The sequence below is a fragment of the Thunnus thynnus genome, chromosome 16 (genome assembly GCF_963924715.1).
Source record: "Thunnus thynnus chromosome 16, fThuThy2.1, whole genome shotgun sequence".
Classification (NCBI taxonomy): Eukaryota; Metazoa; Chordata; class Actinopteri; order Scombriformes; family Scombridae; genus Thunnus; species Thunnus thynnus.
The window spans coordinates 25,414,967-25,427,023 of NC_089532.1; the positions used below are offsets into that span (position 1 = coordinate 25,414,967).

General features: G+C 39.1%; 1 protein-coding gene across 1 annotated transcript in view; it reads left to right on the plus strand.

The window, feature by feature from the left end:
* babam2 (BRISC and BRCA1 A complex member 2) overlaps positions 1-11,728 on the plus strand; it is a 79,773-nt gene extending 68,045 nt beyond the window's left edge. Inside the window, exons 8-11 of the mRNA XM_067614970.1 lie at positions 8,752-8,822; positions 8,953-9,035; positions 9,164-9,317; positions 10,727-11,728. Of these exons, the coding sequence (XP_067471071.1) occupies positions 8,752-8,822; positions 8,953-9,035; positions 9,164-9,317; positions 10,727-10,790 (372 nt within the window). The 3' untranslated portion in view covers positions 10,791-11,728. The remainder of the gene's footprint in view (positions 1-8,751; positions 8,823-8,952; positions 9,036-9,163; positions 9,318-10,726) is intronic.
* Positions 11,729-12,057: the final 329 nt, after the last annotated feature.

A 12,057-nucleotide genomic window follows, 5' to 3' on the forward strand; every position in this document is an offset into this window, starting at 1 on the left:
CATAAAGGGGCATGTAAAACAGCATCAGTTCATTAGCCCTGCAGTTTATATCATGGTATGTTGCTGCTGTTGTCACTTTTAATTCAAAATTCTAACTATTCTTTGAACATGAGCAAATTACATAGTCAAACTGTAATAATCTGTCCAAACTACACATTTTGAGTATGTAAGTGCAGTGCGTAAAATGTTGTCACGTTGATCTGTATGCACTGATGCCCTCTCTGCAAAGTAGACAATTGTTGTCTGCGTTAAAGGTGAACTCCACAGATTTTAAACAGAAGTCTGTTTCCAGGTCTTGGGGAGTACTACTGCATACTGTATGTGAGAAAAGTTGTATAAAATTGTATGTGGCTCCAGAGGGAGCTGTGTGTAGTGTGATAAAGCACCAGTTTGGCTGAAGACTACAAGTCTGAAAATGAAAAGAATCTGGGGGTGTGAAGTTAGAAGAAGTGAGGTCACTAGACCTCTCTAGCCCTCTCCTTATCTCTTCTGGAGGCTAGCAGCTCCAGGCTACATTAGTCGCTACTAGCATAACACACCCAAATCTGTATAGTTGAGTGAATTGGGTCAAGTTGCATTGTGGGTAATGTAGGCACCAAGAAAGAAGAATGTATTGAATAAAAAAGATGTTATCTCTGGTTCTACCGCATCCTTTTTTTAACCTTTCCACTGTGAGTCTGACAACATTATAGTAGTGCAATGCTAAATCGGTTGAGTGCTCTTTTAACGGAAAATTTGAGAAACTAGCTATCCGTGAATGGATAATCATGTCAACAAACCATCTGAAAGTGAGAAATTAAAATTGTAGGTGTAAAAATGGTAAATAAAGGTAAGCTGTTTGCTGCCTTTTAAAGAATGCAACAACCTAACAGAAACATTATCATGACAACAAATCTGAAGTCACCAAATCACCTGAATTGCCATTTGTTTTACCTTCTGTCACTGAACAAATCTGTAGATGTGGGTGGTGATTCACAGGTCTGTGACCAGGTTAGTCATTTAGCTTGTCACAATAGTGAGGCAGAGCAAATGAAGTGTACGTCAATGCTGTTTCTGTATGTTATTATGTATTAGTTATTTGTTCAACCTGGATTTTTTGAACCCTAATGATGAATGTGCTATTAAAGTAGCTTCCAGAGAGAAGAGTGTACAAATGTTAAGTAAGCTAGCTAGATAGCAAGTTAGCTAATCAGCTGAAGCAGTTTAGATTGCGCTGCAGCAGTACCTACATAACTTCTAGACTGTGATATTAGAAGGCGTTCAGTGACCCATAACCATTACTACCATCACCATCAAAACTGCCTTTTACACCCCTGATGTTGAGAGCGTTGGCATCCTCATGTTTATGGCTAATTGTTGAGATTGTGTGTGAACTGAGCCAACATCATCCTAAGACAGTAATTTTTGTACCTCTTTCTCAGACTTCAAACATTATTTGCCATTTGTTGTGGCCCTCAGACTGTTGAGCATAAAGGCACTGAAAGAAAAATGGACACTCTGGCAGGAGTGACTAGCATTTAACAATGTGTTTTGGAGTTATTCAATAGCAAACACAGTTCAGGCTCATTGCTGTAGAGAAAGAGTAAGCAGAGATAGCAAATGAAAGGAAGACAGAGCAAAGACACAAAGGCTTCTGTATATATCTAACATTGTTTGTGAGATTGAGGCCAAAGAATGGTACAGAAAAATCAGACATCTTTCAATCATCCGAGACAAAAAGATCCTTGTAATCTTTACGAGGACAGGCTGTGCAGTCATTTTGTTCTTTTAACACCATCATTAATTTCCTCCCACTTATTCCAGATGCTGTGATTGTATCGACACAGCCAATACTGTCACATACCTCATCTGTGACTGTGACTATGATTGTGCTGTCTAATGGCATGGCTTAAAAAAATGACTAATGAAAATCAGCTTCAAAAGCTGATGGGTCCTGAGGGTTTTTCAGTCCTCACCTCTGCGTGTCAACTCACATGAAGAGAAGTAATTAGTTGCTTTTAATGTCAGTTATTGATCCTCGCTGGTTTCCTGTATATGACGTGATAATAACAGTCTGTTAAGAAATTGGTCTATGAGAGAAATGCTGAGAGTAATTAATAATCAAAGCAGTACGTGTCAAGTCTCTGCTTCAACTACTCGTACTCTTTTTTTTCCTCTTTATTGTGTGTGATCTAGGTCATTGCTTTCCTCTTACGACAGCACCAGTGTTTTTTTTTACAAAGAACCCATTTACACCTGCTATTAAATTGCAGTCTGTATCTAGATATGTTCTCAAGGTAACGATCCATCCAGTCACAACATTTAGATTTATAGCTTTTATATATGTGTTCTCGTTGCTGGCATCCTCGTTGCATTTTTCACACATACTATGCAAAGTAGACAGTAGGAGGAAAAGCACTGTCAACAAAAACAATCGTGATCGTCTGGTCGCATTTCTGTATAACCACAGTCTGTTTATATTTGAGGAAGAAAATGTTTTTCTCTCACAGGCAACAGAGTAGATAAGAGTAGATTTCTTTCTGCCACTGTGATTGCTTGGTAAATGAGCCACAATTACTGTGGCGGCATCTCACTCGTTAACACACGATAACATTGAAATGTAAAAAGGATTTTACTTTTTCACCACTTTTGCCAAAAAATATGTCCAAAAGAGCCTTTGGAATCTGCTATTGTGAAATCAAAGGTTGCAGCGCTGGCTTTTTGTCATTCAGACACCTGTTGCACAAGAGGAATACAGTATCATTGCTGGTAAACAGTGGTTAGTTGGAAAGTTTAATGATTCATCACTGATGGATTATTTATAACCTATTTTCCATTGAAGACTTAATTAATGGCCATCGTTAGCCCGAAGGATTTTTGCCCCTTCTCTTCCAGTTAAATTTTCTCATCAATTTCATCCTTTATTAGGTAGTGAATTTGGATGCCTAGTTTATTATGTCCAACAGTGCACAAGCATTTAATGATATTAAGATACGCTGTAAAGCAACTTAATAAGACCCATTGGATCCTCGGTTAATTCCTATATGCTCACTCGCCGTATCTTTTTATTGGATATTCATTTTTGAAGCTGGCATGAATGAAAGTTAAAGTAAATATAAAGAGAGAGACAGCTGGTCTTATTATTTCTGTGTTTGTACAAGGCTTTTTTATCCTTTTGGACTGTGAGGGGAGTAATGATTTATTGACTTATCTGACATGAGAAGAATCCCCCTAACAACGTAAAATTGGTTCATTCACGGTGTTTAGGGTTAGTTTACAAAATTGATTTTCTTTGAGCATAGGGGATACTTACATTAGAAATGTATTACAGTGATCTTAATCATGCAAACAATAATTTCTCTCTGTGCATCTTGCGCTGCTGTAGTGTTTATCTTAATCTGATTATTTCAATTCAGATTGTGTCACAGAAGTTTATATTCTACAGCACCAGTCAAAGGTCTGGACACACCTCTCCATTCACTTGAATGAGAAAGTGTGTCCAAACTTTTGACTGGTGCTGTATGTAAAAGTGATTCTGCGCTTATTCAGACATGAAACCAACACATTAAATAGCTATCAGATTACCATAGAGATGTACGTCTTAAAAAGGCTTAAAACAATTACGCTTTTCAACTAAATTTAGTCGACAAACATTATCAAAACAACACAACTCCAACAATAAATTAAAAGAAACTTCCACAAGCTTCTAAAGCTCCCTTTAATTGATTTCACTTTAATTCATCTCCATTAAATCCTCACATTTGCATTCTGAGCTGCATGCTAACAACAGACTGACCGGCCGCTGATCTCTTGCTAGCTTGGATGGGAACTCTCTGCATATGTTCTGTAGCTGAAATTCCACTTTTACCATTCAGATTTTTTGTAAATGACCTACAGTATTTCATTAAATTACAATGCAAAAAGTCATGGATGTCAGGTTTGTTCATTTATAATCATAAGAAATTCTGGCTTGGTTTAAAGAGTAACTACACCCTGTCTAATAATCCTGCTCACACTGGTACCATGCTACATCAAAGCTGGGTGTGGTCACAACTACAGCAGACCAGAATTATATCTTTCAAACCTATATAGGCCAGTGCAGCTAAAGTATGTTTTAATTCCTTCCAAAATCTAGTGTGGATTTAATTACCACACTGAACTTTCACAACTTTTCCCAATGCCTGCATCATAATCAGGTCTAAACTAGTGTTTTCAGACTGTATAACAAGGCGTTTACATACTATAAGCCATGATCAAAAACATCCCTGCTTTCACTGTCAGTGAAAATGCATGCTTTCATAGGAGCCAACAACAGTAGACAACAGATTGTTTCTGCCACTGTGATTGTTATACAGTCACTCTTTCTCTGTAAATAAAGAAAAGAGCGATGACGGGTGAGAGCAGATTGTGCAAGAGTTGAGGCTGAGAAAAGAAAATGAGATTTTTCTCACAAATATGAAGATACTAAACAAATCACAATTTCATGTGACTTTTCCACTGTGGCTGAGATCCAATTAGAAGTATACTGTGTGCACTTGTGCCTTTCATCAACATGTAGTGACATGGCATAATGAAGACTGCATTTTAATTATTCATAAATGGCATCAAGCAGACAGCAATGTCAGAGAATATATTCAGGGTTCCTACTTTCTCTCTGATTATTCTTTTTTTCCAGTGCAATTTTTTACTTTTAGTATTGGGATTTTGACACATACTATGTGTATATCTTTTCATATCATGACCAAAAGGCATTGATTTTTCAAATGAATTTGTAGTCAGATATCAGATCAGTCATTTTCTTATGATATGAAAACTGGGGGTGGTGTGAATGTGTATGTGACAGAGAGCGAGAAGAGATTTCTTAATCACACAGCAGGAAGCACTTCCGGCGTTATTGCATCACACTCCCCACAGACACATGCACAAACACAATAAATGGATGCGAGGGCGAGGGAGTGATGGGTGCGGGCAAGTTTGAATACCTGCAGAGCAAGATCACCTGTCTTGCATCACTCAGAGCTCCAGGCAGCCAATAGAATGACTCGGCTGACTTGGCAGAGTGACGGTGGGGGTGGGAAATCCTTTCTCAGTATGGGTGTGAAAGTTCAGTGAGCCACAGTTCCCTTGAAACAGACGCACACGCGGACACACATGCAGTGTAACTAAACAAACAGCTTATAGTGTATGCGGCCTTGCAGCTTTTGAGAAAGCTAAATTGCTGCCTCCACTGTCCCATGTAAACATAATTGAACAGGAGGCTGAGTCACAATGCGTGTCTGTGTTTAAGAGCTCTTGCAGAGATGAGACCCGTCACACACGACTGTGTGTATCAGAGATTACTACTTTCCTCTACAAAACGCCGTCATTCATACATGGTCGATGAGTAATCACAGCCATGCAGTAGCAGTGGGTAAGGAAATACTGTCTCCGGCTTTACTCATGATATATCCTGTCCTCAACTGAACCTCACACTTTTACTACATGTGTTTTGTAGATGATACACAGACACAACTCTTGGAAGTAGGTTAATTGAACATTCAGGAGAAACCCATAAACATTTTATTATGCATTGTCCATACAGTAGCAAAAGTATTGCAATACTTCTCTTGCACTGCAGAGCAGAGCGACTTGTTTAACAGCAGATATTTAAATCTAGAACTGCTCTCCTTTCCAAACTTTGCAAGTTTATGACTGCTGGACAGTATTTTAGATTTTTTTCTTCTAGTTTAGAGATATATTTGCCTCAACTTTAATAAATAAAGTGGATTGTCTTGTAATATTTCACAGGGTTTCCCCCAGCATGTTGGCACAAGTTTAACTTAAATTAGTGCATCATAAATGAACCTATAGTTGGTGTTAATCAGTCCACAAACTTACTTAAACCTGCTGTTCGACCAGCAGCAGCGTTGGCACGTTTCTACTTTCTACGTGCTGAGTTTCCTCTTCACACTTTGCCACCTGATTGTGTCTGATAGCTGTTTCCTCTGCTCTTCAAAGATAATCTTTTATTGGCCGACATTGCAACATGCTGCGACATGAGTGAATTTTAAGCCATGGCACACCTTCATAGTGATTTTTACCTTTTATTTCTTCCATTTTGATATGTTGCTATTGTAAAGTTGCCTTTTTATGTGGTAAAACAGTATTTAAAATGTACAGTGCTTTACAGAAAATTGGAAATAAATCTTCACCCCATTTGGCCTTTACATAAGGAGTGCCTGGATGCCACGGCAACCACTTTTGGAACCACCATATGTGCTGAATGTCTGAAACAGTCTCCTCACTCATTAAATATGTGACTTTTGCTGTAAGACATAGCACCTCAAAAGTCACTTTCATAGTTGTGAAAACTGTCTTCATTTGGCATGACGTTAGCAGAGACGGTTTTTGTTTCGTTCATGTAGGCCTGCCTGCCGAAAACCTTCCCTCAACTAATTCTGATTCTGAATTCAATGCAAGGCAAATTCATGGATAACTAACACATCCCCTCAGGTGTGGTGAAATGCATTTCACACTGATGCAAACTGCTCATGTCCCCAGTGTGAATATCTAATTTTAGGAATTCTGCTACAGATTTTTCTTCATTTTATTCAATAATCTTGAGCGTGGCCCCATGCAACGATACATCAGTATCCTGCTGAGGATTGGTCTCGCTACAGTAGGTGAATGGAGCCGGTCACCTTCATGCCTGGCTGGCTGACTGCAGGCCTTCTCACCTGCCCAGGACGCTCAACAGTCGAATGAGCCCAGAGCTTCTCCTCTTTGAGCTTAAAGATAATCGCTAATCACACCCGTCAACACGCAACAAAGACACTCTGGTCATGTGCTCACAAGAGTAGAAGCTGTGCTTTATTTTAATATATCAACACAAGTCTTAAGTTCCAACTAATTCAGTTATCAGTGGTTTTGATATGTAGGAAAAACAGGTGGATCACCCTGGGTTTAATTCCACTGACTGACTGGGTCCTTTCTGTGTGTTGTTTGATCAATGATTAGCAGCAATTTCTTGAAGGTTTCACACTCTTTGTTGTCTGTTCAAGGTTGTCAGACAGTCTACCTTAAAACAAGCTCAACAATGTGCTCCTTCCTGACATGATGCACACGGTTTCATGTTGCTCATGAGATGACTGAAACGGTTAAACCACATTTTAGGTGAGAAAAACTGAACACATAGGCTCTGTAACAAAACCAAAATGGAGAAATTGTATTAAAATTAACACAGTACCTGCAGCAGACTCTTTTCTAGTAACATTTGACAGATTCTATGGTAGAGCTTTTAACACCAGCTTATTTGGCTGTCAAGTGGTAAGCTAAAGACTTTGTACTCGTGTGACATTTAAATTCGCCTGTACAAAGATTGAATGTAATACGACTTTTGTACTCTGAGCCGTCTGGTTTTAAACCGAAAGCAACCATTACAACGTTCACCTCTGTTAATCTTTCTCCCGGCCACAGCATTGTTTACATTCTGGGTAGGTTCGCTCTGAAAGCACCGCCAGCTTTTTCTCTCAGGCTGCACACAGAGTGGGAGTAAGCACTGCCTAAGAGGCCTAATCCAGGGCAAGAAAGACCCTTAAACCATGCGGACGGGACAGGTGCTGAGGGGGATGAAAAGGAAGTGAAGTTGATGTGATGGAAAATAATAAACACAATATTCTTAATCATTATAGGGGATGTGTGTAAATGTTATTTGCTGCAAGGAGCCTCCTGGCGGTCCAGTGGTCTAAGACCCATAACCATGGCTTAACAGTCTTTATCACCTCTCACCCCCTCTCTCACCATGTTTTCTGTCACTCTCTACTGTCACCAAGCAAAATGCCATTAAGATAAACTTGAAAATAAAAGATAAGGGGACCAAGAATGCACTGCTGTTCAGAACCAGTATCTTACTCACCCACTGAGGTAGAGCATTGGCAACGTAGTGTCTGTGCATGTGTAATGTCCCATCCCAACATCCCTTTTGCAATCAAATTTCATTAAAAAAAGCAACAAATCCAGTAATTCTCTTGGCAAGCGTCAGCTAGTTTCTCTTGAAGGGAGTAACCCATATGGACATCACATCATTAAACCAATTTCTGTCCTTTAGTAATGCACCAAAATGCCATTTTCTCCCTCCCAAAACCTATTCAGTTACTTAAAATATATCTGTTTGTAATGATCAAAAAATCCCCTAATTTCTTTTTCACTTTGAAATCTGAGTGGAAGTGATTCAGATCATTCTTTTATCATATAGTAAAGTAACATGAGGCCATACTGTAACTACATATACACTATCATTCTGTCATTCTTTCTTGTTCATACACCAGTATTACATAAGTGGGACACTTTTAATGAACAACGCACACAATTTCTAGACCTTTATTCTATAACATAACTGGAACAATGAAGTGTTTTGTGCTGTTACGATTTTATAATGAAAAGAAAGTCATACAAGAAAAAGTATGAGCTCAGTGCATATCTACTTTACTGCAGGTTACACTGTTCATGTACAGTTTCAGAAAAGGAAACTGGGAACACATATTGGTCTCTCTATTACGTCTTTATGTTAATCTAAAAGGCACAAATATCAAAAAAATAGACCTTTATTAGTTGTTTTTTCCCCAATGCCTTCTCCTCATTAGTCACTCTTCAGATTTTTGTCATAGTTTCATGACAAATGATTTTGACAGATAAAGTATTAGCACTCTCATAGAGCCACTGCCAGTGTTCAAACACTATTTTGCTTTTTCCCTTTTTCACTGTCTGTTAATCCCTCTGCTTTGCTCTGTGTAGGTGCAGTATGTCATCCAAGGCTATCACAAGAGGAGGGAGTACATCGCTGCATTCCTCAGCCACTTTGGAACGTGAGTTACTGGAGAGGACCACATCCTGTCTTCACCAATGTGTCTGCCCTCTTTACAAGAAAGTACTGCAGAATAAGACTTAGCGAGGCCTTGCAGACACATGAATATAATATCAATGTGTGTATTGCAGGGGAGTGGTGGAGTATGACGCCGAGGGATTCACAAAACTCACACTTCTACTCATGTGGAAAGACTTTTGCTTCCTGGTGCACGGTAGGAAAGTCAAATACTCTCCATAGCGGGCTCAGATTTTGATCTGCCTGCATCACATCCGATGCGGTTACCTTACGATCCTCATTCCTCTCTACATGTCTCTCGTTGTGTCCCTCTGCTCCTCGTAGTGGATCTCCCGCTGTACTTCCCCAGGGACCAACCCACCCTCACCTTCCAGTCTGTTTATCACTTCACCAACAGCGGTCAGCTCTATTCTCAGGTGCAGAAATCGTATCCTTACAGCCCACGCTGGGACGGCAATGAGATGGCCAAGAGGGCAAAGTAAGTAGAACCTGACATGCATTTTTTGGAAATTATAGCATATGTTCTGTCTAGACTTAAAACCCATTTAGAGCATTTAGTAAATAAACTTGTCAGATATATGAGAATAAATCTGTATTATATGCATTAGACATGATAGAATAGGCCTGTGTTATGTGGAACGTGCAGCACATTGGTTGTTTGTTGATCTTCACAGATTTTATTCCACCCTCAATACACATAAACTGGCATGACCTCATTAGAGTAAATCTGTAGGCGTGGTCTGTCTTGATCAGTGTTTGCTCTTTGAATGGCAAAGGTTAATTACTGCTGTAAATATTTGAAAGATCTAAACGACTATAGAAACAAAAAGCATTATGTGTTTCATTCATAAGTTATCTGATTGTCTACTTGTTTTTTTACTCATTTACTTATCTGTATCAGTCTTCCTCACCAAAATATCTGTAAATCTGCTCAAAATCTTATCTGTATGCTCTTAGATTTGAAAGTTTTGACTCAGCAAAGGTGGTTTGAAACAAAATTCTGGTAATTTTAAAAATAGGTTTTATTCTCATAATTGTGGCGCCTCTGACTATGAGTCATTTGCACTCAAGAGATTCAGAGAGTGCTACCTCGGCAAAACAATGTATATCAATGCAAGCAGCGCTAACATCCTAATGATTTCCAAATAAACTTCAATTATACATAAATCATTTCAAATGCTTGTTTAATGAGTCTGTACAACCAGCCAGCTAACCAAACTAGCAAACTAACCATTCATCTGCAGTAATAAACACATAATTCTATTTCAACAGAGGTAAAGAGATTCCGTATTTATTAAAAACAAATCAAATGTAATGTCTTTAGTGAACTTTAGAAGTGCTAGTAGCTGGATTTTGCTACCTTTGGACACAGCCACGCTAGCTGTTTCCCCCTGTTTCCAGTCTTCGTGCTAAGCTAAGCTAACAAGCTGCTGCCTCCATTTGCATATTAAACAGACAGATGTGAGAGTGGTATCGATTTTCTCATTTAACTTTGGCAAGAAAGAAAAAGATAAATATAAATCTATGTGCTTGAAGTCTAACTTGACACAATCACACATACACACACAAACCTCATCGCACCTTGTGGACTCCTGTTTCTTGGGGGGTGGTTTTACCCTCTTTGATTTTTGTGCTTGTAGTGAAGTTATGTCTCTGGTTTTCCCTCAAGAGCGCTTACACATGGACATCTGTAGTTGTAACAACTAAACAGAAACTGCCTTTCATCTGTACTTTGATACATGCTGGGGCTGGGACTGACCCAGTGAAATTGTCAGATGCTTTGAAGCAGTTCAGTCCCAATTATTGTCACATTTTGATGTTTTATTTGCTGTACTCTCTCATTTCCCCTTCTCTCTCTCTCCCTCTCTCTCTCTCTCTGTCACTTAGGGCGTACTTCAAGAGCTTCATCCCTCAGTTCCAAGAGGGAGCCTTCGCCAATGGGAAACTCTAGTACCCTCTAGCTTAAATACATGCCTGGAGAGTTGCCTGTGGGAGTATGTATGCGAGCGTATGTGTGTGTGTGTGTGTTTGCTCATGCTATTGTGTACCTGTTTATGAGTATGCAGACTTACATTTGTGAAATGTACTGCACGGTACCAGTACAGTGAGAATGACTGTGTGCTTGCTGCACACAGACTCTGCGAATTCCACACTGTTTGACCTTGAGATGGTTGGCTCTTATTCAGTACCTTCACTTTTCATTATAGTTGTAGTGAGAAGACACTCTGCTGCAGAAGTTTAGAATAAATTGTCCAGGCACCGCAGCATGCTACAGCTAAAACCTTACAAAAGCTAAAACTCCCACAAAATCTCTGAAATGAGCTCAGAATTTGTGTTGTAGACATAAATAACTAATGTCACAATAAAGTTCCTCTACTTCTAAAGGATTATGTGAAAATAGCAGACACACAAACATTATAGAAATAGAAAATCTGACAGGAACTAGATGTGCGTACAATCTGTCTCTCTTACCTGACGATAACTAGTATTGTTTTATTGTTCTGTGCCAATGACACCTGGATTCAAGCAGTCAAACCACAAAGGGTTGGGCTCACAACACTCCAATCAGAGATGGCGTGCTGTGAACAGTTATTTGTTGATATGCAAACAATATGTAAACCATTAACTACATGTAAATCTCAAAGAGCTGCGAGCACCTGTGTTGACTGTTTATCTTTGTCACACATATGATTGTCAAGTTTGGTTCCACTGTTCATGTTGAAATGATCTCCAGCTTGTCTTTTAGTGATCACAATACTATGTGTGTTCATTCTGACCATTAAAAGCCATGCGAAGTCTTTAACTGACATGTCGACAGTACTGTAAGTTACTGAGGAATGTGTTCTTTTGTCAACATTTCTATCCAGTAAAGAAGTGTGTTTCCCCTGACACTGTGTCATGTTTTTCTCCTTTGTCTGCACTGTTGTTAGGCAGTTAAGTCAGGAAATAATCATAGGAAAAATGTAAGTGGTTTTATACCCTGGAAACATCCTTGTCAGTGGACACTTGTGGTTTGAGGTGAGATCACAAAAAGTGTGATTTCTGTTTGTCATGGGAAAAATAGTGTTGGTTATTTCAGGAGTGTTTTATTCCCTGTCATCCTTTGAAAAGTTTTAAGAATGTTTTGTTTGCATTTGATAAACAAGCAATAGGAACAGCGAATGGTTGCCGCTGCATCTGCTTCCCGGCGCCACTGATGCCAATTTCAAACAGGCAGT